This window comes from Chiloscyllium plagiosum, unplaced genomic scaffold (assembly GCF_037043375.1).
Source record: "Chiloscyllium plagiosum isolate Xiang-an unplaced genomic scaffold, Cpla_swu_hap1 HiC_scaffold_43, whole genome shotgun sequence".
Classification (NCBI taxonomy): Eukaryota; Metazoa; Chordata; class Chondrichthyes; order Orectolobiformes; family Hemiscylliidae; genus Chiloscyllium; species Chiloscyllium plagiosum.
The window spans coordinates 25,592,495-25,619,521 of NW_028270181.1; the positions used below are offsets into that span (position 1 = coordinate 25,592,495).

At 49.5% G+C, this 27,027-nt stretch overlaps 1 protein-coding gene across 2 annotated transcripts in view; it reads left to right on the top strand.

Moving 5' to 3' along the window:
• Positions 1 to 4: 4 nt before the first annotated feature.
• The window catches only part of hif1an (hypoxia inducible factor 1 subunit alpha inhibitor), an 89,978-nt gene continuing 62,955 nt past the window's right edge, over positions 5 to 27,027 (top strand). The window contains exon 1 of one of the 2 annotated variants that reach the window (XM_043678746.2): positions 5 to 293. In XM_043678746.2, the coding sequence (XP_043534681.1) occupies positions 162 to 293 (132 nt within the window). In that variant the 5' untranslated portion in view covers positions 5 to 161. The remainder of the gene's footprint in view (positions 294 to 27,027) is intronic. The other variant, XM_043678745.2, reaches the window with a different exon arrangement.

Genomic DNA, 27,027 nt, shown 5'->3' on the forward strand with positions numbered 1-27,027 from the left:
GTCGAGGCCGCAGCGCCCTGTCCGCGGCGTTCGAGCTCGGCGGCGCTACGGTTAGGTTCCGGTGAGGACTTACTTTTGTTGGTGGATTTGAAGTGACGGGAGGCTGTCGGTTGGTGGGTGTCGATCACGGAACCGGACTCCTGGGAAAGCGGCGGCGGGACATGGCGGAGCGGAGTGCGGATGTAAACCGGGAGTGGAGCGAGGTCCAGCTGAGGAAGTACACCTTCGCCACCAAGGACATCCCCAGGATGTCCCATAGCGATCCCCGGGTCGAGGCGCTCATAGACAATGAGGTAAATAGCGACAGAGGGCCGCATGGAAACTGTTGGTCTGTTTGTGAAGGGGTTGGGCACATTTCCTCAAAAACAACCGTAAACAACACAGTCTGTCCCAGAGAGAGAGAGATGATCCAGCACAGTCTTATCCACAGAGAGAGGGAGATCCAGCACAGTCTGTCCCAGAGAGAGAGAGTGATCCAGCACAGTCTGTCCCAGAGAGAGATGATCCAGCACAGTCTGTCCCAGAGAGAGATGATCCAGCACAGTCTTATCCACAGAGAGAGGGAGATCCAGCACAGTCTGTCGCCGAGGGTGAGAGAGAGAGAGTGATCCAGCAGAGTCTGTCCCAGAGAGAGATGATACAGCACAGTCTGTCCCAGAAAGAGAGAGATATCCAGCACAGTCTGACCCATAGAGAGAGTGTGATCCAGCACAGTCTGTCCCAGAGAGAGATGATCCAGCACAGTCTTATCCACAGAGAGAGGGAGATCCAGCACAGTCTGTCGCCGACGGCAAGAGAGAGAGAGTGATCCAGCAGAGTCTGTCCCAGAGAGAGATGATACAGCACAGTCTGACCCAGAGAGAGAGATAGGGAGATCCAGCACAGTCTGTCCCACAGAGAGAGAGATCCAGCACAAACTGTCCCAGAGAGAGGGAGATCCAGCACAGTCTGTCCCAGAGAGATATTGCTGAAAATGTGTTGCTGGAAAGGCGCAGCAGGTCAGGCAGCATCCAAGGAGCAGGTGAATTGACGTTTTGGGCTTAAGCCCTTCTTCAGGACTTATGTCCGAAACGTCGATTCTCCTGCTCCTTGGATGCTGCCTGACCTGCTGCGCTTTTCCAGCAACACATTTTACAGCTCTGATCTCCAGCATCTGCAGTCCTCACTTTCTCCCAGAGATATAGTGATCCAGAGAGATATAGTGATCCAGCACAGCCTGTCCCAGAGAGAGTGTGAGAGAGAGATCCAGCACAGTCTGTCCCAGAGAGAGAGAGTGATTCAGCACAGTCTGTCCCAGAGAGAGAGAGTGATCCAGCACAGTCTGTCCCAGAGGAAGAGAGTGATCCAGCACAGTCTGTCCCAGAGGGAGAGATTGATCCAGCACAGTCTGTTCCAGAGAGCGCGATCCAGCACAGTCATTCCCGGAGAGAGAGAGAGGGAACCAGCACAGTCTGTCCAGAGGCAGAGTGATCCAACACAGTCTGTCCCAGATAGAGAGAGAGAGATCCAGCACAGCCTATCCCAGAGAGAGAAAGAGACATCCAGCACAGTCTGTCCCAGAGAGAGAGATCCAGCACAGTCTGTCCTAGAGAGATAGTGGTCCAGCACAGTCTGTCCCAGAGAGACAGTGATCCAGCACAGTCTGTCCCAGAGGGAGAGAGTGATCCAGCCCAGTCTGTCCCAGAGAGAGAGTGATCCAGCACAGTCTGTCCCGGAGAGAGAGAGAGAGACATCCAGCACAGTCTGTCCCAGAGAGAGAGATCCAGCACAGTCTGTCCCAGAGAGAGAGAGGGAACGAGCACAGTCTGTCCCAGAGGCAGAGTGATCCAGCACAGTCTGTCCAGATAGAGAGAGAGAGAGATCCAGCACAGCCTGTCCCAGAGAGAGAGAGAGAGAGAGAGATCCAGCACAGTCTATCCCAGAGAGAGATCCAGCACATTCTGTCCCAGAGAGACAGTGATCCAGCATAGCCTGTCCCAGAGAGAGAGAGTGATTCAGCACAGTCTGTCCCAGAGAGATAGTGGTCCAGCACATTCTGTCCCAGAGAGACAGTGATCCAGCATAGCCTGTCCCAGAGAGAGAGTGATCCAGCACAGCCTGTCCCAGAGAGAGAGATGATCCAGCACAGTCTGTCCCAGAGAGAGAGATGATCCAGCACTGTCTGACCCAGAGGGAGAGAGATGGAGAGATCCAGCACAGTCTGTCCCAGAGAGAGGCAGAGATCCAGCACAGTCTGTCCCAGAGAGAGACAGAGATCCAGCACAGTCTGTCCCAGAGAGAGAGAGAGATCCAGCACAGTCTATCCCAGAGAGAGTGACATCCAGCACAGTCTGTCCCTGAGAGAGAGATCCAGCACAGTCTGTCCCACAGAGAGAGAGAGAGAGAGATCCAGCACAGACTGTCCGAGAGAGAGAGTGATACACCACAGTCTGTCCCAGAGAGACAGGGAGATCCAGCACAGTCTGTCCCCGAGGGAGAGAGTGATCCAGCACAGTCTGTCCCAGAGGGAGAGAGAGAGAGAGAGATCCAGCACAGTCTGTCCCTGAGAGAGATCCAGCACAGTCTGTCCCAGAGAGAGAGAGAGAGAGAGATCCAGCACAGTCTGTCCCAGAGAGAGAGCGAGATATCCAGCACAGTCTGTCCCAGAGAGAGAGAGGGAACCAGCACAGTCTGTTCTAGAGAGATAGTGGTCCAGCGCAGCCTGTCCCAGAGAGAGAGAGTGGTCCAGCACAGTCTGTTCTGGAGACAGAGAGTGATCCAGCACAGTCTGCCCCAGAGAGAGAGAGACATCCAGCATAGTCTGTCCCAGAGAGAGAGACATCCAGCACAGTCTGTCCCTGAGAGAGAGATCCAGCACAGTCTGTCCCAGAGAGAGAGAGTGATCCAGCACAGTCTGCCCCAGAGAGAGAGAGAGAGACATCCAACACAGTCTGTCCCAGAGAGAGAGACATCCAGCACAGTCTGTCCCAGAGAGAGAGACATCCAACACAGTCTGTCCCAGCGAGAGAGAGATCCAGGACCGTCTGTCCCAGAGAGAGAGATGGTGATCCAGCTCATTCTGTCCTACACAGACAGTGATCCAGCACCGTCTGTCCCAGAGAGAGAGAGAGATCCAGCACCGTCTATCCCAGAGAGAGAGAGAGATCCAGCACCGTCTGTCCCAGAGAGAGAGAGAGATCCAGCACAGTCTGTCCCAGAGAGAGAGATCTAACACAGTCTGTCCCAGAGAGAGAAAGAGAGAGACCCAGCACAGTCTGTCCCAGAGAGAGAGGGAGATCCAGCACAGTCATTCCCGAGGGAGAGAGAGAGAGAACCAGCACAGTCTGTCCCAGAGAGAGAAATGATCCAGCACAGTCTAACCCACAGAGAGAGGGAGATCCAGCACAGTCTGTCGCCGAGGGCGAGAGAGAGAGACAGTGATCCTGCAGAGTCTGTCCCAGAGAGAGATGATCCAGCACAGTCTGACCCATAGAGAGAGAGGTAGAGAGATCCAGCACAGTCTGTCCCAGAGAGAGATGATCCAGCACAGTCTTATCCACAGAGAGAGGGAGATCCAGCACAGTCTGTCGCCGACGGCAAGAGAGAGAGAGTGATCCAGCAGAGTCTGTCCCAGAGAGAGATGATACAGCACAGTCTGACCCAGAGAGAGAGATAGGGAGATCCAGCACAGTCTGTCCCACAGAGAGAGAGATCCAGCACAAACTGTCCCAGAGAGAGGGAGATCCAGCACACTCTGTCCCAGAGAGATATTGCTGAAAATGTGTTGCTGGAAAAGCGCAGCAGGTCAGGCAGCATCCAAGGAGCAGGAGAATCGACGTTTTGGGCCTCAGCCCTTCTTCTGGACTTATGCCCGAAACGTCGATTCTCCTGCTCCTTGGATGCTGCCTGACCAACTGCGCTTTTCTAGCTACACATTTTTCGGCTCTGATCTCCAGCATCTGCAGTCCTCACTTTCTCCCAGAGATATAGTGATCCAGCACAGCCTGTCCCAGAGAGAGAGAGATCCAGCACAGTCTGTCCCATAGGAGAGAGAGTGATTCAGCACAGTCTGTCCCAGAGAGATAGTGGTCCAGCACAATCTGTCCCAGAGAGAGAGAGTGATCCTGCACAGCCTGTCCCAGAGAGAGAGTGATCCCGCACAGTCTGTTCTGGAGACAGAGAGTGATCCAGCACAGTCTGCCCCAGAGAGAGAGAGATCCAGCACAGTCTGTCCCAGAGAGAGAGAGATATCCAGCACAGTCTGTGCCAGAGAGACAGAGGGAACCAGCACAGTCTGTTCTAGAGAGAGTGATCCAGCACAGTCTGTCCCAGAGAAAGGGAGAGAGAGAGAGAATCAGCACAGTCTGTCCCAGAGGCAGAGAGAGATCCAGCACAGTCTGTCCCAGAGACAGATGATGCAGCAGTCTGTCCCAGAGAGAGATAGCGAGATCCAGCACTGTCTATCCCAGAGAGAGATGATCCAGCACAGTCTGTCCCACAGAGAGAGGGAGATCCAGCACAGTCTGTTGCCGACGGCGAGAGAGAGGGGGAGTGATTCAGCAGAGTCTGTCCTTGAGAGAGAGATGACCCAGCACAATCTGACCCATAGAGAGAGATAGAGAGATCCAGCACAGTCTGTCCCAGAGATAGAGAGAGAGATCCATCACAGTCTGTCCCACAGAGAGAGAGAGATCCAGCACAGCCTGTCCCAGAGAGAGAGTGATCCCGCACAGTCTGTCCCAGAGAGAGAGTGATCCCGCACAGTCTGTCCCAGAGAGAGAGAGAGTGGTCCAGCACAGTCTGTTCTGGAGACAGAGTGATCCAGCACAGTCTGCCCCAGAGAGAGAGAGACATCCAGCACAGTCTGTCCCAGAGAGAGTAACATCCAGCACAGTCTGTCCCAGAGAGAGTGACATCCAGCACAGTCTGTCCCTGAGAGAGAGATCCAGCACAGTCTGTCCCAGAGAGAGAGATGATCCAGCACAGTCTTACCCACAGAGAGAGGGAGATCCAGCACAGTCTGTCCCAGAGAGAGAGACATCCAGCACAGTCTGTCCCTGAGAGAGAGTTCCAGCACAGTCTGTCCCAGAGAGAGAGAGAGATCCAGCACAGTCTGTCCCTGAGAGAGAGATCCAGCACAGTCTGTCCCAGAGAGAGAGATGATCCAGCACAATCTTACCCACAGAGAGAGGGAGATCCAGCACAGTCTGCCCCAGAGAGAGAGAGAGATATCCAACACAGTCTGTCCCAGAGAGAGAGAGACATCCAGCACAGTCTGTCCCTGAGAGAGAGATCCAGCACAGTCTGTCCCAGAGAGAGAGAGAGATCAAGCACAGTCTGTCCCAGAGAGAGAGAGAGAGAGATATCCAGCACAGTTCGTCCCAGAGAGAGAGTGAACCAGCACAGTCTGTTCTAGAGAAATAGTGGTCCAGCGCAGCCTGTCCCAGAGACAGAGAGTGATCCAGCACAGTCTGTCCCAGATAGAGAGAGAGAGAGATCCAGCACAGCCTGTCCCAGAGAGAGAGAGAGAGCGACATCCAGCACAGTCTGTCCCAGTGAGAGAGATCCAGCACAGTCTCTCCCAGAGAGAGAGAGAGGGAGGGAACCAGCACGGTCTGTTCCAGAGAGAGAGAGAGAGAGAGAGAGAGGGAACCAGCACAGTCTGTCCCAGAGAGAGAGAGAGAGAGAGAGAGGCATTGATCCACCACAGTCTATCTCGGAAGCAGAGAGAGATCCGGCACAGTCTGTCCCAGACAGGGGGGTGTCAGCACAGTCTGTCCCAGAGAGAGAGTGATACACCACCGTCTGTCCCAGAGAGAGAGTGATACACCACCGTCTGTCCCAGACAGAGAGAGATCCAGCACAGTCTGTCCCAGACAGAGAGAGTGATACACCACAGTCTGTCCCAGAGGGAGAGATTGATCCAGCACAGTCTGTCCCAGAGAGAAAGAGAGACCCAGTACAGTCTGTCCGAGAAAGAGAGTGATACACCACAGTCTGTCCCAGAGACAGAGATCCAGCACAGTCTGTCCCAGACAGAGATCCAGCACAGTCTGTCCCAGACAGAGATCCAGCACAGTCTGTCCCAGACAGAGATCCAGCACAGTCTGTCCCAGACAGAGATCCAGCACAGTCTGTCCCAGACAGAGATGCAGCACAGTCTGTCCCAGACAGAGATCCAGCACAGTCTGTCCCAGACAGAGATCCAGCACAGTCTGTCCCAGAGAGAGTGATACACCACATTCTGTCCGAGAGAGGGAGATCCAGCACAGTCTCTGCCAGACAGAAAAAGATCCACCACAGCCTGGCCCAGAGAGAGTGATCCAGCACTGTCTGTCCCGGAGAGAGAGAGTGATCCAGCACTGTCTGTCCTGGAGAGAGAGAGAGGAACCAGCACAGTCTGTCCCAGAGAGAGTGATCCAGCACAGTCTGACCCAGAGAGTGAGATCCAGCACAGTCTGTCCCCGAGGGAGATGCAGAGTGATCCAGCACAGTCTGTCCCAGAGAGAGAGTGATCCAGCACAGTCTGTCCCAGAGAGAGAGTGAGCCAGCACAGTCTGTCCATAGGGTGAGAGAGAGATCCAGCACAGTCGAGAGAGATAATCCAACACAGTCTGGTCCAGAGAGAGAGATCCAGCACAGTCTGTCCCAGAGAGAGAGGGAGATCCAGCACAGTCTGTTGCCGAGGGCAGAGAGAGAGAGAGAGAGAGTGATCCAGCAGTCTGTCCCAGAGAGAGATGATGCAGCACAGTCTGTCCAAGAGAGAGAGAGATAGAGAGATCCAACACAGTCAGTCCCAGAGAGGTAGATGCAGCACAGTCTAACCCAGTGAGATAGTGATCCGGCACGGCCTGTCCCAGAGATAGAGTGATCCAGCACAGTCTGTCCTGGGGAGAGAGAGGAACCAGCAGTCTGTCCCAGGGAGAGTGATCCAGCACAGTCTGACCAAGAGAGAGAGATAGAGAGATCCAACACAGTCAGTCCCAGAGAGAGAGAGAGTGATCCAGCACAGTCTGTCCCAGAGAGAGTGATCCAGCACAGTCTGTCCCAGAGAGAGTGATCCAGCACAGTCTGTCCCAGAGAGAGAGAGTGATCCAGCACAGCCTGTCCCAGAGAGAGAGAGAGTGATCCAGCACAGTCTGTCCTGGGGAGAGAGAGGAACCAGCAGTCTGTCCCAGGGAGAGTGATCCAGCACAGTCTGACCAAGAGAGAGAGATAGAGAGATCCAACACAGTCAGTCCCAGAGAGAGAGAGTGATCCAGCACAGTCTGTCCCAGAGAGAGTGATCCAGCACAGTCTGTCCCAGAGAGAGTGATCCAGCACAGTCTGTCCCAGAGAGAGAGAGTGATCCAGCACAGCCTGTCCCAGAGAGAGAGAGAGTGATCCAGCACAGTCTGTCCTGGGGAGAGAGAGGAACCACCAGTCTGTCCCAGGGAGAGTGATCCAGCACAGTCTGACCAAGAGAGAGAGATAGAGAGATCCAACACAGTCAGTCCCAGAGAGAGAGAGTGATCCAGCACAGTCTGTCCCAGAGAGAGAGAGTGATCCAGCACAGTCTGTCCCAGGGAGAGAGAGAGATCCAGCACAGTCTGTCCCAGAGAGAGAGAGAGGGTGATCCAGCACAGTCTGTTGCCGAGGGCGAGAGAGAGAGTGATTCAGCAATCTGTCCCAGAGAGAGATGATCCAGCACAGTCTGTCCCAGAGAGAGAGAGAGAGAGACAGTTCCATTACAGTCTGTCCCAGAGAGGGAGAGATCCAGCACAGTCTGTCCCAGAGAGAGAGGTTATCCAGCACAGTCTGACCCAGAGAGAGAGAGAGAGAGAGATCCAACACAGTCTGTCCCACAGAGAGAGAGAGAGAGAGATCCACCACAGTCTGTCCCAGAGAGAGAATGATTCAGCACAGTCTGTCCCAGAGAGGGAGATGCAGCACAGTCTGACCCAGTGAGGTAGTGATCCGGCACGGCATGTCCCAGAGAGAGAGTGATCCAGCACAGTCTGTCCTGGGAAGAGAGAGGAACCAGCACAGTCTGTCCCCGTGGGAGGGAGAGAGAGAGAGAGTGTAATCTAGCACAGTCTGTCCCAGAGAGAGAGAGAGTGATCCAGCACAGTCTGTCCCAGAGAGAGAGAGTGATCCAGCACTGTCTGTCCCTGAGGGCGAGAGAGAGAGAGAGAGAGATCCAGCACAGTCGAGAGAGATGATCCAACACAGTCTGACCCACAGAGAGAGGGAGATCCAGCACAGTCTGTTGCCGAGGGCGAGAGAGAGAGTGATTCAGCAATCTGTCCCAGAGAGAGATGATCCAGCACAGTCTGTCCCAGAGAGAGAGAGAGAGAGACAGTTCCATTACAGTCTGTCCCAGAGAGGGAGAGATCCAGCACAGTCTGTCCCAGAGAGAGAGAGAGAGAGACAGTTCCATTACAGTCTGTCCCAGAGAGAGTGATCCAGCACAGTCTGTCCCGGAGTGAGAGAGAGGGAACCAGCACAGTCTGTCCCAGAGGGAGAGAGAGAGAGTGATCCAGCACAGTCTGTCCCAGATAGAGAGAGAGAGAGAGATCCAGCACAGCCTGTCCCAGAGAGAGAGAGAGACATCGAGCACAGTCTGTTCCAGTGAGAGAGATCCAGCACAGTCTCTCCCAGAGAGAGAGAGAGAGAGAGAGTGAGGGAACCAGCACGGTCTGTACCAGAGAGAGTGATCCAGCACAGTCTGTCCCAGAGAGAGGGAGAGAGACATCCAGCACAGTCTGTCCCAGAGAGAGAGATCCAGCACAGTCTCTCCCAGAGAGAGAGAGAGGGAACCAGCACGGTCTGTTCCAGAGAGAGTGATCCAGCACAGTCTGTCCCAGAGAGAGAGTGATCCACCACAGTCTATCCCGAAGGCAGAGGGGGAACCAGCACAGTCTGTTCCAGAGAGAGGGAGATCCAGCACAGTCTGTCCCAGAGAGAGAGAGGGAACCAGCACAGTCTGTTCCAGAGAGAGTGATCCAGCACATCTGTCCCGGAGAGAGAGAGAGAGAGAGGGAACCAGCACAGACTGTCCCAGAGAGAGGGAGATCCAGCACAGTCTGTCCCCGATGGAGAGAGAGAGTGATCCAACACAGTCTGTCCCAGAGGGAGAGAGTGATCCAGCACAGTCTGACCCAGACAGAGAGAGGGAACCAGCACAGTCTCTCTCAGAGAGAGAGAGAGTGATCCAGCACAATCTGTCCCAGAGGGAGAGAGAGAGAGAGTGATCCAACACAGTCTGTCCCCGAGGGAGAGATTGATCCAGCACAGTCTGTCCCAGAGAGAGAGAGAGAGAGATCCAGCACAGACTGTCCGAGAGAGAGAGAGTGATACACCACAGTCTGTCCCAGAGACAGAGATCCAGCACAGTCTGTGTCAGACAGAAAAAGATCCACCACAGTCTGTCCGAGAGAGAGAGAGAGATCCAGCACAGTCTGTCCCAGAGAGAGATGATCCAGCACAGTCTGACCCAGAGAGAGAGAGATAGAGAGATCCAGCACAGTCTGACCCAGACAGAGAGAGGGAACCAGCACAGTCTGTCCCAGAGAGGGAGAGATCCAGCACAGTCTGTCCCAGAGAGAGAGAGAGAGAGAGAGAGAAAGTTCCATTACAGTCTGTCCCAGAGAGAGTGATCCAGCACAGTCTGTCCCGGAGTGAGAGAGAGGGAACCAGCACAGTCTGTCCCAGAGGGAGAGAGAGAGAGTGATCCAACACAGTCTGTCCCAGAGGCAGAGTGATCCAGCACAGTCTGTCCCAGATAGAGAGAGAGAGAGAGATCCAGCACAGCCTGTCCCAGAGAGAGAGAGAGACATCGAGCACAGTCTGTTCCAGTGAGAGAGATCCAGCACAGTCTCTCCCAGAGAGAGAGAGAGTGAGGGAACCAGCACGGTCTGTTCCAGAGAGAGAGATCCAGCACAGTCTGTCCCAGAGAGAGGGAGAGAGAGTGATCCAGCACAGTCTGTCCCAGAGAGAGAGAGATCCAGCACAGTCTGTCCCAGAGAGAGAGAGAGAGAGAGGCAGTGATCCACCACAGTCTATCCCGAAGGCAGAGGGGGAACCAGCACAGTCTGTTCCAGAGAGAGGGAGATCCAGCAGTCTGTCCCAGAGAGAGAGAGGGAACCAGCACAGTCTGTTCCAGTGAGAGTGATCCAGCACATCTGTCCCGGAGAGAGAGAGAGAGAGAGAGGGAACCAGCACAGTCTGTCCCAGAGAGAGGGAGATCCAGCACAGTCTGTCCCCGATGGAGAGAGAGAGAGTGATCCAACACAGTCTGTCCCAGAGGGAGAGAGTGATCCAGCACAGTCTGACCCTGACAGAGAGAGGGAACCAGCACAGTCTGTCTCAGAGAGAGAGAGAGAGTGATCCAGCACAATCTGTCCCAGAGGGAGGGAGAGAGAGAGTGATCCAACACAGTCTGTCCCCGAGGGAGAGATTGATCCAGCACAGTCTGTCCCAGAGAGAGAGAGAGATCCAGCACAGACTGTCCGAGAGAGAGAGAGTGATACACCACAGTCTGTCCAGAGACAGAGATCCAGCACAGTCTGTGTCAGACAGAAAAAGATCCACCACAGTCTGTCCGAGAGAGAGAGAGATCCAGCACAGTCTGTCCCAGAGAGAGATGATCCAGCACAGTCTGACCCAGACAGAGAGAGGGAACCAGCACAGTCTGTCCCAGAGAGAGAGAGAGAGAGAGAGAGGCATTGATCCACCACAGTCTATCTCGGAAGCAGAGAGAGATCCGGCACAGTCTGTCCCAGACAGGGGGGTGTCAGCACAGTCTGTCCCAGAGAGAGAGTGATACACCACCGTCTGTCCCAGAGAGAGAGTGATACACCACCGTCTGTCCCAGACAGAGAGAGATCCAGCACAGTCTGTCCCAGACAGAGAGAGTGATACACCACAGTCTGTCCCAGAGGGAGAGATTGATCCAGCACAGTCTGTCCCAGAGAGAAAGAGAGACCCAGTACAGTCTGTCCGAGAAAGAGAGTGATACACCACAGTCTGTCCCAGAGACAGAGATCCAGCACAGTCTGTCCCAGACAGAGATCCAGCACAGTCTGTCCCAGACAGAGATCCAGCACAGTCTGTCCCAGACAGAGATCCAGCACAGTCTGTCCCAGACAGAGATCCAGCACAGTCTGTCCCAGACAGAGATGCAGCACAGTCTGTCCCAGACAGAGATCCAGCACAGTCTGTCCCAGACAGAGATCCAGCACAGTCTGTCCCAGAGAGAGTGATACACCACATTCTGTCCGAGAGAGGGAGATCCAGCACAGTCTCTGCCAGACAGAAAAAGATCCACCACAGCCTGGCCCAGAGAGAGTGATCCAGCACTGTCTGTCCCGGAGAGAGAGAGTGATCCAGCACTGTCTGTCCTGGAGAGAGAGAGAGGAACCAGCACAGTCTGTCCCAGAGAGAGTGATCCAGCACAGTCTGACCCAGAGAGTGAGATCCAGCACAGTCTGTCCCCGAGGGAGATGCAGAGTGATCCAGCACAGTCTGTCCCAGAGAGAGAGTGATCCAGCACAGTCTGTCCCAGAGAGAGAGTGAGCCAGCACAGTCTGTCCATAGGGTGAGAGAGAGATCCAGCACAGTCGAGAGAGATAATCCAACACAGTCTGGTCCAGAGAGAGAGATCCAGCACAGTCTGTCCCAGAGAGAGAGGGAGATCCAGCACAGTCTGTTGCCGAGGGCAGAGAGAGAGAGAGAGAGAGTGATCCAGCAGTCTGTCCCAGAGAGAGATGATGCAGCACAGTCTGTCCAAGAGAGAGAGAGATAGAGAGATCCAACACAGTCAGTCCCAGAGAGGTAGATGCAGCACAGTCTAACCCAGTGAGATAGTGATCCGGCACGGCCTGTCCCAGAGATAGAGTGATCCAGCACAGTCTGTCCTGGGGAGAGAGAGGAACCAGCAGTCTGTCCCAGGGAGAGTGATCCAGCACAGTCTGACCAAGAGAGAGAGATAGAGAGATCCAACACAGTCAGTCCCAGAGAGAGAGAGTGATCCAGCACAGTCTGTCCCAGAGAGAGTGATCCAGCACAGTCTGTCCCAGAGAGAGTGATCCAGCACAGTCTGTCCCAGAGAGAGAGAGTGATCCAGCACAGCCTGTCCCAGAGAGAGAGAGAGTGATCCAGCACAGTCTGTCCTGGGGAGAGAGAGGAACCAGCAGTCTGTCCCAGGGAGAGTGATCCAGCACAGTCTGACCAAGAGAGAGAGATAGAGAGATCCAACACAGTCAGTCCCAGAGAGAGAGAGTGATCCAGCACAGTCTGTCCCAGAGAGAGTGATCCAGCACAGTCTGTCCCAGAGAGAGTGATCCAGCACAGTCTGTCCCAGAGAGAGAGAGTGATCCAGCACAGCCTGTCCCAGAGAGAGAGAGAGTGATCCAGCACAGTCTGTCCTGGGGAGAGAGAGGAACCACCAGTCTGTCCCAGGGAGAGTGATCCAGCACAGTCTGACCAAGAGAGAGAGATAGAGAGATCCAACACAGTCAGTCCCAGAGAGAGAGAGTGATCCAGCACAGTCTGTCCCAGAGAGAGAGAGTGATCCAGCACAGTCTGTCCCAGGGAGAGAGAGAGATCCAGCACAGTCTGTCCCAGAGAGAGAGAGTGATCCAGCACAGTCTGTCCCAGAGAGAGAGAGAGGGTGATCCAGCACAGTCTGTTGCCGAGGGCGAGAGAGAGAGTGATTCAGCAATCTGTCCCAGAGAGAGATGATCCAGCACAGTCTGTCCCAGAGAGAGAGAGAGAGAGACAGTTCCATTACAGTCTGTCCCAGAGAGGGAGAGATCCAGCACAGTCTGTCCCAGAGAGAGAGGTTATCCAGCACAGTCTGACCCAGAGAGAGAGAGAGAGAGAGATCCAACACAGTCTGTCCCACAGAGAGAGAGAGAGAGAGATCCACCACAGTCTGTCCCAGAGAGAGAATGATTCAGCACAGTCTGTCCCAGAGAGGGAGATGCAGCACAGTCTGACCCAGTGAGGTAGTGATCCGGCACGGCATGTCCCAGAGAGAGAGTGATCCAGCACAGTCTGTCCTGGGAAGAGAGAGGAACCAGCACAGTCTGTCCCCGTGGGAGGGAGAGAGAGAGAGAGTGTAATCTAGCACAGTCTGTCCCAGAGAGAGAGAGAGTGATCCAGCACAGTCTGTCCCAGAGAGAGAGAGTGATCCAGCACTGTCTGTCCCTGAGGGCGAGAGAGAGAGAGAGAGAGATCCAGCACAGTCGAGAGAGATGATCCAACACAGTCTGACCCACAGAGAGAGGGAGATCCAGCACAGTCTGTTGCCGAGGGCGAGAGAGAGAGTGATTCAGCAATCTGTCCCAGAGAGAGATGATCCAGCACAGTCTGTCCCAGAGAGAGAGAGAGAGAGACAGTTCCATTACAGTCTGTCCCAGAGAGGGAGAGATCCAGCACAGTCTGTCCCAGAGAGAGAGAGAGAGAGACAGTTCCATTACAGTCTGTCCCAGAGAGAGTGATCCAGCACAGTCTGTCCCGGAGTGAGAGAGAGGGAACCAGCACAGTCTGTCCCAGAGGGAGAGAGAGAGAGTGATCCAGCACAGTCTGTCCCAGATAGAGAGAGAGAGAGAGATCCAGCACAGCCTGTCCCAGAGAGAGAGAGAGACATCGAGCACAGTCTGTTCCAGTGAGAGAGATCCAGCACAGTCTCTCCCAGAGAGAGAGAGAGAGAGAGAGAGAGTGAGGGAACCAGCACGGTCTGTACCAGAGAGAGTGATCCAGCACAGTCTGTCCCAGAGAGAGGGAGAGAGACATCCAGCACAGTCTGTCCCAGAGAGAGAGATCCAGCACAGTCTCTCCCAGAGAGAGAGAGAGGGAACCAGCACGGTCTGTTCCAGAGAGAGTGATTCAGCACAGTCTGTCCCAGAGAGAGAGTGATCCACCACAGTCTATCCCGAAGGCAGAGGGGGAACCAGCACAGTCTGTTCCAGAGAGAGGGAGATCCAGCACAGTCTGTCCCAGAGAGAGAGAGGGAACCAGCACAGTCTGTTCCAGAGAGAGTGATCCAGCACATCTGTCCCGGAGAGAGAGAGAGAGAGAGAGAGGGAACCAGCACAGACTGTCCCAGAGAGAGGGAGATCCAGCACAGTCTGTCCCCGATGGAGAGAGAGAGTGATCCAACACAGTCTGTCCCAGAGGGAGAGAGTGATCCAGCACAGTCTGACCCAGACAGAGAGAGGGAACCAGCACAGTCTCTCTCAGAGAGAGAGAGAGTGATCCAGCACAATCTGTCCCAGAGGGAGAGAGAGAGAGAGTGATCCAACACAGTCTGTCCCCGAGGGAGAGATTGATCCAGCACAGTCTGTCCCAGAGAGAGAGAGAGAGATCCAGCACAGACTGTCCGAGAGAGAGAGAGTGATACACCACAGTCTGTCCCAGAGACAGAGATCCAGCACAGTCTGTGTCAGACAGAAAAAGATCCACCACAGTCTGTCCGAGAGAGAGAGAGAGATCCAGCACAGTCTGTCCCAGAGAGAGATGATCCAGCACAGTCTGACCCAGAGAGAGAGAGATAGAGAGATCCAGCACAGTCTGACCCAGACAGAGAGAGGGAACCAGCACAGTCTGTCCCAGAGAGGGAGAGATCCAGCACAGTCTGTCCCAGAGAGAGAGAGAGAGAGAGAGAGAAAGTTCCATTACAGTCTGTCCCAGAGAGAGTGATCCAGCACAGTCTGTCCCGGAGTGAGAGAGAGGGAACCAGCACAGTCTGTCCCAGAGGGAGAGAGAGAGAGTGATCCAACACAGTCTGTCCCAGAGGCAGAGTGATCCAGCACAGTCTGTCCCAGATAGAGAGAGAGAGAGAGATCCAGCACAGCCTGTCCCAGAGAGAGAGAGAGACATCGAGCACAGTCTGTTCCAGTGAGAGAGATCCAGCACAGTCTCTCCCAGAGAGAGAGAGAGTGAGGGAACCAGCACGGTCTGTTCCAGAGAGAGAGATCCAGCACAGTCTGTCCCAGAGAGAGGGAGAGAGAGTGATCCAGCACAGTCTGTCCCAGATAGGGAGAGAGAGAGAGATCCAGCACAGCCTGTCCCAGAGAGAGAGAGAGACATCGAGCACAGTCTGTTCCAGTGAGAGAGATCCAGCACAGTCTCTCCCAGAGAGAGAGAGAGTGAGGGAACCAGCACGGTCTGTTCCAGAGAGAGAGATCCAGCACAGTCTGTCCCAGAGAGAGGGAGAGAGAGTGATCCAGCACAGTCTGTCCCAGAGAGAGAGAGATCCAGCACAGTCTGTCCCAGAGAGAGAGAGAGAGAGAGGCAGTGATCCACCACAGTCTATCCCGAAGGCAGAGGGGGAACCAGCACAGTCTGTTCCAGAGAGAGGGAGATCCAGCAGTCTGTCCCAGAGAGAGAGAGGGAACCAGCACAGTCTGTTCCAGTGAGAGTGATCCAGCACATCTGTCCCGGAGAGAGAGAGAGAGAGAGAGAGGGAACCAGCACAGTCTGTCCCAGAGAGAGGGAGATCCAGCACAGTCTGTCCCCGATGGTGAGAGAGAGAGTGATCCAACACAGTCTGTCCCAGAGGGAGAGAGTGATCCAGCACAGTCTGACCCTGACAGAGAGAGGGAACCAGCACAGTCTGTCTCAGAGAGAGAGAGAGAGTGATCCAGCACAATCTGTCCCAGAGGGAGGGAGAGAGAGAGTGATCCAACACAGTCTGTCCCCGAGGGAGAGATTGATCCAGCACAGACTGTCCGAGAGAGAGAGAGTGATACACCACAGTCTGTCCAGAGACAGAGATCCAGCACAGTCTGTGTCAGACAGAAAAAGATCCACCACAGTCTGTCCGAGAGAGAGAGAGAGATCCAGCACAGTCTGTCCCAGAGAGAGATGATCCAGCACAGTCTGACCCAGAGAGAGAGATACAGAGAGATCCAGCACAGTCTGACCCAGACAGAGAGAGGGAACCAGCACAGTCTGTCCCAGAGAGAGAGAGAGAGAGAGAGACATCCAGCACAGTCTGTCCCAGAGAGAGAGAGAGAGGGAACCAGCACGGTCTGTTCCAGAGAGAGTAATCCAGCACAGTCTGAGCCAGAGAGAGAGAGAGAGACATCCAGCACAGTCTGTCCCAGAGAGAGAGATCCAGCACAGTCTCTCCCAGAGAGAGAGAGAGAGAGAGGGAACCAGCACGGTCTGTTCCAGAGAGAGTGATCCAGCGCAGTCTGTCCCAGAGAGAGAGAGAGACATCCAGCACAGTCTGTCCCAGAGAGAGATCCAGCACAGTCTCTCCCAGAGAGAGAGAGAGAGGGAGGGAACCAGCACGGTCTGTTCCAGAGAGAGAGAGGGAGAGGGGCAGTGATCCACCACAGTCTATCCCGAAGGCAGAGAGAGATCCGGCACAGTCTGTCCCAGACTGGGGTGGGGTGTCAGCACAGTCTGTCCCAGAGAGAGAGTGCTACACCACAGTCTGTCCCAGAGAGAGAGAGATCCAGCACAGTCTGTCCCAGAGAGAGTGAGGGAACCAGCACAGTCTGTTCCAGAGAGAGTGATCCAGCACAGTCTGTCCCAGAGAGAAAGATCCAGCACAGACAGGCTGAGAGAGAGAGAGAGATCCAGCACAGTCTGTCCCAGAGAGAGAGAGGGAACCAGCACAGTCTGTTCCAGAGAGAGTGATCCAGCACACTGTCCCAGAGAGAGAGAGAGGGAACCAGCACAGACTGTCCCAGAGAGAGAGGGAGATCCAGCACAGTCTGTCCCCGAGGGAGAGAGAGAGAGAGAGTGATACACCACAGTCTGTCCCAGATGGACAGAGTAATCCAGCACAGTCTGTCCCAGAGGGAGAGAGAGACAGTGATCCAGCACAGTCTGTCCCAGAGGGAGAGATTGATCCAGCACAGTCGGTCCCAGAGGGAGAGAGTAATCTAGCACAGTCTGTCCCAGACGGTGAGGTTGATCCAGCACAGTCTGTCCCAGAGAGAGAGAGACATCCAGCACAGTCTGTCCCAGAGAGAGAGATCCAGCACAGTCTGTCCCAGAGAGAGAGAGAGAGGGAACCAGCACAGTCTGTCCCAGACGGTGAGGTTGATCCAGCACAGTCTGTCCCAGAGAGAGAGAGTGATCCAGCACAGTCTGTCCCAGAGAGAGAGAAGGTGATCCAGCACAGTCTGTCCCAGAGAGAGAGGTGATCCAGCACAGTCTGACCCAGAGAGAGAGATCCAACACAGTCTGTCCCACACAGAGAGAGAGAGAGAGAGACAGATCCACCACAGTCTGTCCCAGAGAGAGAGTGATTCAGCACAGTCTGTCCCAGAGAGGGAGATGCAGCACAGTCTGACCCAGTGAGGTAGTGATCCGGCACGGCATGTCCCAGAGAGAGAGTGATCCAGCACAGTCTGTCCTGGGAAGAGAGAGGAACCAGCACAGTCTGTCCCCGTGGGAGGGAGAGAGAGAGAGTGATCCAGCACGGTCTGTCCCAGAGAGAGAGAGAGAGTGATCCAGCACAGTCTGTCCCAGAGAGAGAGAGTGATCCAGCACTGTCTGTCTCTGAGGGCGAGAGAGAGAGAGAGATCCAGCACAGTCGAGAGAGATGATCCAACACAGTCTGACCCACAGAGAGAGGGAGATCCAGCACAGTCTGTTGCCGAGGGCGAAAGAGAGAGAGTGATTCAGCAATCTGTCCCAGAGAGAGATGATCCAGCACAGTCTGTCCCAGAGAGAGAGAGAGAGACAGTTCCATTACAGTCTGTCCCAGAGAGGGAGAGATCCAGCACAGTCTGTCCCAGAGAGAGCGAGGTCCAGCACAGTATGTCCCGGAGAGAGAGAGTGATCCAGCACAGTCTGTCCCGGAGTGAGAGAGAGGGAACCAGCACAGTCTGTCCCAGAGGGGGAGAGAGAGAGAGTGATCCAACACAGTCTGTCCCAGAGGCAGAGCGATCCAGCACAGTCTGTCCCAGATAGAGAGAGAGAGAGAGATCCAGCACAGCCTGTCCCAGAGAGAGAGAGAGACATCGAGCACAGTCTGTCCCAGAGAGAGAGATCCAGCACAGTCTCTCCCAGAGAGAGAGAGAGTGAGGGAACCAGCACGGTCTGTTCCAGAGAGAGAGAGAGAGACATCCAGCACAGTCTGTCCCAGAGAGAGAGATCCAGCACAGTCTCTCCCAGAGAGAGAGAGAGAGGGAACCAGCACAGTCTGTTCCAGAGAGAGTGATCCAGTACAGTCTGTCCCAGAGAGAGAGAGTGATCCAGCACAGTCTGTCCCAGAGAGAGAGAGTGATCCAGCACAGTCTGTCCCAGAGAGAGAGAGGGTGATCCAGCACAGTCTGTCCCAGAGAGAGAGGTGATCCAGCACAGTCTGACCCAGAGAGAGAGATAGAGAGATCCAACACAGTCTGTCCCACAAAGAGAGAGAGAGAGATCCACCACAGTATGTCCCAGAGAGAGCGAGATCCAGCACAGTCTGTCCCAGAGAGAGAGAGAGTGATCCAGCACATCTGTCCCGGAGAGAGAGAGAGGGAACCAGCACAGTCTGTCCCAGAGAGAGGGAGATCCAGCACAGTCTGTCCCCGATGGAGAGAGAGAGAGTGATCCAACACAGTCTGTCCCAGAGGGAGAGAGTGATCCAACACAGTCTGTCCCCGAGGGAGAGAGTGATCCAGCACAGTCTGTCCCAGAGAGAGAGAGTGATCCAGCACAATCTGTCTCAGAGAGAGAGAGAGTGATCCAGCACAGTCTGTCCCAGAGAGAGAGAGTGATCCAGCACTGTCTGTCCCTGAGGGCGAGAGAGAGAGAGAGATCCAGCACAGTCGAGAGAGATGATCCAACACAGTCTGACCCACAGAGAGAGGGAGATTCAGCACAGTCTGTTGCCGAGGGCGAGAGAGAGAGAGTGATTCAGCAATCTGTCCCAGAGAGAGATGATCCAGCACAGTCTGTCCCAGAGAGAGAGAGAGAGAGAGACAGTTCCATTACAGTCTGTCCCAGAGAGGGAGAGATCCAGCACAGTCTGTCCCAGAGAGGGAGAGATCCAGCACAGTATGTCCCGGAGAGAGAGAGAGAGACAGTTCCATTACAGTCTGTCCCAGAGAGGGAGAGATCCAGCACAGTCTGTCCCAGAGAGAACAAGGAGCCCAACAATCACTTCCCTAACTTTCCACAGAGTTCACCCTAAAAGGAACATACTGTCTCTGAGCTCTTGTTATCTCATTTTGAAGGCTACCCATTTTCCAGCTGTCCCTTTCCCTGCGAATATTCACCCCTAATCAACTTTAGAAACTTCTTACCTAATACTGTCAAAATTGGCCGCCTTCAAATTTAGAACTGTACCTTTTAGATCTGGTCTCTCCTTTTCCATCACTATTTTTAAAGCTCGTAGAATTATGATAACTGGCCCAAATGTGCTCCCCCAATCACACCTCAGTCACCTGCTCTACCTTATTTCCCACAAGTAGGTCAAGTTTTGCTCCTTCTCTAGTAGGTACATCCATGTACTGAATCAGAAAATTTTCTTGTATAGACTTAACAAATTTCTCTCAGTTCAAGCCCTTAACGCTATGGCAGTCCCAAGTCTATATTTAGAAAGTTAAAACCCCTATCATTACTACCCTATTATTCTTACAGATAACTGAAATCTCCTTTCAAATTTGTTTCTGAATTTCCCTCTGACTACTGGGGGGGTCTGTAGTACAAACCCAGTAAGGTGATTATCCCTTTCTTATTTCTCAGTTCCACCCAAACAACTTCCCTGGATGTACTCCCAGGATTATTCTCCCTCTGTATAGCCATTGAATCTAGCTAGGGCATTTTTAAACCCAAATGACATGTCTCAACACTGATGTAACCTATTTGGTGTAGCAAAAATTGATATATCTCTTTAGCTCTTGGTGTTATTGGTACTTATCATTCTCTTCTACAGGTTGGAGCATCATTAAACACTTTTAATAGGTCAATCTTGGAAAGAAATGAGACATGGCTAGCCTTGGTCAATACATTCTTCTAACTGAGGACTTGGGAATGGATCTCTTTTCATGCTGCTTTTACTTTTCTGTAGTCTATGCAGCATTTATTCGTCCAATTTAGGAAGTAATGCCACCACTAAACTCCAGCTGCGTTGGTTAGGTTCAACCAAGTGATTTTGTAGCATGTATTGAATCTCAGTTTTCACCTGAATTTCTTTTCTGTGCTTAAACAATAAGAATGTTGTTCCCCTACATGTACATCATATGTGGTTAACATTGTACATCTTGATGTACTTCTAGAGATTTCCTTGAAGTTGCTGGGTCACTTTACTAGACCATCTCATTGTCCTTCCTCTAATTACAGGAATTCGGTGTCCAGTTGCCCTCGTATTTCAGTCTTGGTTAATTGGATAAGAGGAGCTTCACTTTGTGAATTGTCTCCCTGTCCTTCTGCCTCACATTCACTCCCTCTGTCATCCTCCACTATACTTATTACCTGACATACTTGTTCTTTTTTATCTTCCTTTCTGCAATGATAATGATTTAATACATCTATGTGACCTAATTGATTAATCTTCCTGTGATCTGGATTATCTCCTAGATATATCACTTTACTAAACTACTAATTAGCCGTATGGATCACTGACTCACTTTTGAGAGGTTCATTTTGTAAAGGTACACCTTGTAAACACTGAAACGTCTCCTGTTTGAAATGTTTTATATTTGATTGCCCACTCTTTCATCTTCGCTTGTGATGTTTTCAAATGCTTCTGCATTACTTTGCATGCTCGTTTGTGTCTCTATTGAAACATTGATATATATTCCAATATTGAGGTTTCATCTTTAGTCTTAAAAACTGAGAAAGGACATGAAGGGAAAGCGTAGAATTAAAGAAACGAAATAACATCAGAAATAAAGCATCAAATTTACAAAAGTAAAAAGTATCAGGTAAAATAGCTTAAATAAAGGTTTCAAGCTTTGTTGGGAAAAGCAGCAAGTCCAGCTCTGAGCAAAAACAAGCTTAGTCAGCTGCGAAACTTATAATTAGTTATTAAGGAGGGACAAAAACTGCAGTGGAAAGGAACAAATTGACAGATCACTTCAAACTTAAAATACATACGAGAAAAGACCATAGGGGTTTAGATAAAGAATTTATTGACCGTGCATGTGAGGTGGAAAATAATAACGAATGGGGTTAAGTTATGAAAGACAGTCATAATCAGGTTTTTTTTTTAATCAGGTTTATATAAGGATTTGAGTTGATGGGCACGTAACCAAACTTTACGGGATACCAGCAATTAATGTCATCACCCAAAGCAATACGATCGGTCACAAGGGCAGCTTTTCGTTATTGCTACTCTAGACCACAAAATCAGTAATATGATTAAACAGTCACAGTCAACAAAAGACTAACATAAGTTTATCATAAACACAGCAGGAATGTGGTGAGGACATCATGTTCAGCAGATGTTTGATTGATATGTTGATTGGGTAAAAAGTGTATAAATACTGAAGATTGTGAGTACCACTTTGGAGTAGTCTGAGGGGGCACTAGGTTGGTAAGTGCTAGTACTGCTACTCTGCTGAGGTTTTAGAACCTCTACTTAGATTAGGACTTGGTGTCTTGTTATTCTGTAATTGTGATACTGTATTAAATAGTGATTGTTTAAATAAATGTACTAAACCTTTAATGGACTGCTTCTAAGAATTCTATTCCAGGCAATTGAACAATCTCGGGGAAAGAACCAGGGAAGGTTGGGTAGACTCTCGTAGGGAGTCCTCCCTTACCCACAGAAGCTCTTGGGAAGACTTCGATAAAACCTTTCCTGGATCAATTTTGATGAGCCTCTTATGACCACAGAACAATTCGAGTAGACTAACCACAGTAGATTAGTTTGAGGAACAATAGTAGTTTGAGCTAATAACAAATAATTCCATCCTTTGTTCCAGTATTGTGGGTGTTCTTAATCGTTGTCCTGAGAATCTGATGGTATCTCTCCAAAGCTCCCCTGTACTTGCAGATGATAGATGGTGGACTTTAGTTGTTTTGTGCCCAAATTATTTATTGTGGCCTGAAAAATTTTAGACATAGGGTTGGAACCTTGGTCCAACTGTATAACTGTTGGTAGTCCATAAAAAGTAAAAGCAAATGAACTTTTTTACTACTACTTTTGCTGAAATTGTTTTTAAAGAAATGGCTTCTGGATATTGGGTTGCCATATCATTATTGTAAGGATATACTGGTGTCCCACTTTTATTTTCTGTAATAATCCTACACAATCTACTGACACTGTACTGAATGGCTTTTCAGAAATTGCTATGGATATTAAAAGTTTGAATATTAAAATCTGATTAAATTTTGACATTTCCTCAATACCCAACGTGGAAGGCAAATTTTACAGAACCATGCTGCCTCCTTATGAAATTTCAACCATGAAAAATGCCATTTATCAATGCTTGAGTCTTACACATGTCTTGCCTGAGGAATTCCATGTGCTCCTCACAATGTCTCTTTAGGCAGTTCCATGATCTGATGAACAACTATCCATTCCTCGTCTGCAACAATGTCTCTATCTCCTCATCAGAAATCCAGTTTTAATATAATAACACTCTAGAATCCCTTTAGCCTCAGATTTTGAGGGATGGTCAATAAATGCTGGCCAGCTAGTGACGCACACATCCCACTAATGATTTTTTTAAAAAGCTTCAGTGCGAGCTGATTGTGTTAGCTTAACATCAGATCTGCTTCTGAAGCTCATTTAAAGAAGACATGATAAAACCTTCTGTTGAATTATCCCCATCGTTAAAGAAAATTTTGGCTACCGTAATATTTGCTTGTGGTATTACTTTGACATTGGTGATGGATTTTATTTAGTCATTGCTCTGGTCAACACACATGATTTTAAAAAAACCCTGTTCTTGAACTGTTTTGTCTCTTTAACTTTACTCAAACTTTCTGTGATTAAAGGTGAAACTACAACTTTCACTTTGGCCACAAATAATTCTTAATAGTTTCTTCTGTCACTGTCTGAGAGGTGGCAAGGTGGCTCAGAGGTTAGCACTGCTGCCTCCCAGTGCCAGGGACCTGGATTCGATTCCAGCCTCGGGCGACTGTCTGTGTGGAGTTTGCACATTCTCCGCGTCTGTCTGGGCTTCCTCCAGTTTCCTCCCACAGTCCAAAGATGTGCAGGTTTGGTGAATTGGCCATGCTAAATTGCCTGTAGTGTTCAGGGATGTATAGGTTAGGTGCATTAGTCAGGGGTAAATATAGAATAATGGGGAAGGGGAATGGGTCTGGTGGATTACTCTTTGATGGTCGGTGTGGACCAGTTGGACTGTAGGGCCTGTTTCCACACTATAGAGGTTTTATGATTCTATGAAAGCACACCCTTAGTGTACTTTACACAAAATAACAGGTATATATATGCTTCACTTAGCCCATTTATGAAAGCTTTTGATTTCAATGCACTCCCTGAAAGAAAAACCAAGTCATTCTCCAACAGCAGAGTTTGAGCAGCTCCTGTTTCTATTATTATGACTTAAGCTGTATCATTTGAAGAGAGTGTGGTTACCTTTTTTGCTGACAAAAATCAATTTTATCTCTCATTTACTTTATTCACCTCTCTTGCATTCACAACAGCATTTATCTTTGATCTGGTTGTTGTAATTAAAGCTGCAGTTTGATCAGAGGTATTTTCCTTTTGAGTTCTGTTGTTGCAATCTCTCTTACAAACTCCAGTAAGCCCTGTGATATTTCCTAGCAACTTCTAACATTTATGACTATGGAAACCCTTAGACCTACAACTGTCATTTCTAGCTTCAGTATCATCCTTTCTGGACTGAGGAGGAGAGCATGGGGTATTGCCAGCTGCCCCTCCTTTACCCTGGCCATTTGCCTACCTTTCAATCTCTCACCTTCTATCCTTTTCAGGTATATGGGGGTGATGGGAAAGCCGTTTAGTTTTATGTATCAGCTCTTGATCATCAGCCATTCCCACTACCCTGAGGTCTTCAACATAGTTTCAAATTATAAAAGGTAGGGAGTTTTAAATTGTTCTAGGAGAATGATCTATCTAAGAGCTTCATACATGGTGGTTACTTGCTTGTATCTATTGGCCAAAATTACTTTGCAATTCCCTTTCAAATTTAAGGTAGGTTTTCCCAGGTTGTCCTTACATTTCAATCTTTTGCCTATATCGTTTAGGAACTAACTCATATGCACCAAGAAAGCCTTTGGTTAACAACATCAAAATGCGCAGAAACCTCCTCTGACAGTGAGACATAAATTTCGTGTTCCATACCTGTCAAACTGCTTGGCATAGTTAGTGTCATTTTTCCTTCAGCCATTTCATTAGTTTTGCTATATTTTCAAACATCAAGAGTGCCCATATAAATTTAAACATTTCTTTACTGGACATTAGGTATGGCTTAGACTTTCCTCAGTGTACAGTTCTTCTGCAAATGAACCCTCTGTTTTTTAAGTTGCAGTAATCTAAACCAGCATTCTTTTCTGTTTTCCTTTCCCGTTCACTTTACTTTTTTAGTTCAATTTCTATCTTTGTACACTCTCTCTCTGAAATTCAGTGCATAATTCACCACCTCTGCTAACAACTCACTGCTTGGAATACAAGTCAGTTCTCCTCATGTGCGTGTTTCTTCAATGCCATTGAAGAAATTAGACCATTATTTGTAGAACTCAAACTTTCCTTACCTATATTGGCTATAATGCAATTCTGGTTCCATATTTTCTTATAACGGAAGATTCAGAACTATCACGTTATATCAGAACTGACTGTACCTGGTCTTTCTTGTCTTTCCAACATAGCCTTGTTATGGTATTATTTTAATTATCTCAATTCTTAGCTTTTGCAAGAAGCTTTACATGTCGCTCATTTGCCAATTGTTGGCCTTAGCCTTTATTAAATCTTTTAAAACAGTCATATTTATTTCCACTATCTGCAGGATTTAGCTGCTTCCAAGGCCATCTTATTTTCCAGTTTGAGAACCTGCCCTTTTAACCTTTACAAATCAATCTTACTCCACATCTAACCTCACATTGCTTATGTTCAAAGATCTGGATGAGCCACCAAACTCTTGTCTTGACCCTAGTGCACTTTTATTTCACAAGTTGCCACTGGTGAGATATATGACCAGTTTTATCCCTCAATTGATTAATGCCTGACAGTGACCACTACTTACAATAAGAGAAACCCACACCAGATTTAATAAATGAACAATAAAACAAAAATACTAATTTATTCTTTATTCTTTAATATTTGGCAAAACAGTTTTAAAGTTATTAATATGTAAACTTAAACATTCCTCTTTTAAATTCAAACACATGCACATTTATTCACACATAAGGCAAACGAGACAAATGTTTTTTTCAGGAATATTGTGGGTAAAAATGTTTAGGCAAGAAGGCACAAAATCTGTGGATCAGAGTCCAAACCAAAAGTGAAATTGAGTTGACTTTCTCACAGTTATCTGCACTTTGATAATGATATTATGTTGTCATCAATTCAGTGGCCAGTCATTTGCACCTGGGTCTGGTGTGCTGTAGTCCAAAGGGAGGCCTGGTGCAGGCATCTCGCATAATCTGTCCCAGAAGTGAAACATAGCACACTCTATATTCGCCAGATTCAGAGAACTGTGATCAATGAACAGGTCAAACACCAATAGTTTATGTTTAGAAATTGAACACAGGCAGAAAAGTAAGCACTTCACAGGTTTAAGGCATTAAGGTTGTTGTGAAGAATGCTGTGCAGACAAATTCTAAATACACCTAATACCATTACCAGAAATAATACAGCATAAGATACATTTTGCTCAACAGTTTTCACATTATATCATCCAACCATAACCAAATATGAGACTTTTTTACTTACATTATCCTTTCATCAGCATGACTCAGTGTTGATTTATTCACCTCGTAATTAAGTACTTTTGAGTTCAAACCCCAAACTCTATTTTAGTACCAAGGAGTGCCGTATGGTTGGAGGTGTAATCTCTTAAATGAAAGTTAAAATCAGATCACTTCTGCCTTTTCAGATGATCAGAAATGCTTAAGGAAGTATTCCCTGGTGTCCTGGCCAATATTTAGTTATCAGCTGACACTAGGCCATCTGGTCTTCTGCCTTGTGGCTTTTTGTCGTGGCTTCCTATGTCAAAATTGGCTACTTCTACTTGAATGTTCTAACAGTGATAATGCTGCAAGTACGTGGTTAACTGTTTAGTACTTTGACACAACCTGAGGCAATGAACAACTTTACAGAAATGCAAAACTTTATTTAAAAGGTGTTCCATTTATAATGTACCCAATCTAAAGTAGTTCCAAGCATTTGTTGTGATTTTAAAAGTCAGTTTGTGAAACAGCAGAATGTGATGGCCAATTTACTCACAGTAGATTGAACAAACAGTGATGAGTTGAACCACCAAAAATCTGTTTTTAGTGACAATTGAGGAAAGTCACTGTATTGAAATCTTATCTACTATCCATTAAGTTCAACTCCCAGAACAGATAGATGGGACCGCAATTTAGTATTTAATTCAAATAAGAACACTTTCTCACAGTGCTTCCTTAATATTGTATTGGAGTTGTAGCTTAAATGTAATGAAATGATAGAATGTTCAAAGAGGGGAAACATGGTGAATGTGGTGAATTTAAATTCAATAAACAAAATTTGAAATTGAAAGCTCGGGTCAATCTGATGGCTGCTGTCATCCATTGTTGTAAAAACTCATCTGTCACTAATGCCCTTTAGCAAAGGAATTCCACTGACCTTACCTGGTCTGGCTGAGATGTGACTCCAGCCTACAGTAACGTAATTGACTTTTAACTGCCCTTTGAAATTGTGAAAAAAAAATGCAAAGTGCAGTGTTATTGGGAATAAGCATGTAATAGAGGGACAGCTGAAGAGATGTGGTCTGATTTTATATATATATATATATATATATATATACACACACGCACCAGAGTATAAATTTTAATATGCAGCAAGGTCATAGAAATCTGATTTTATACTCCAGGTTGTCCTCAATATGTTGAAATGTTAATAACATATTACTCATACACAGTATCTTACAGAAAGATTTGGCTTAAGAATCATAGGATGATGAGATGGGAAAAGAA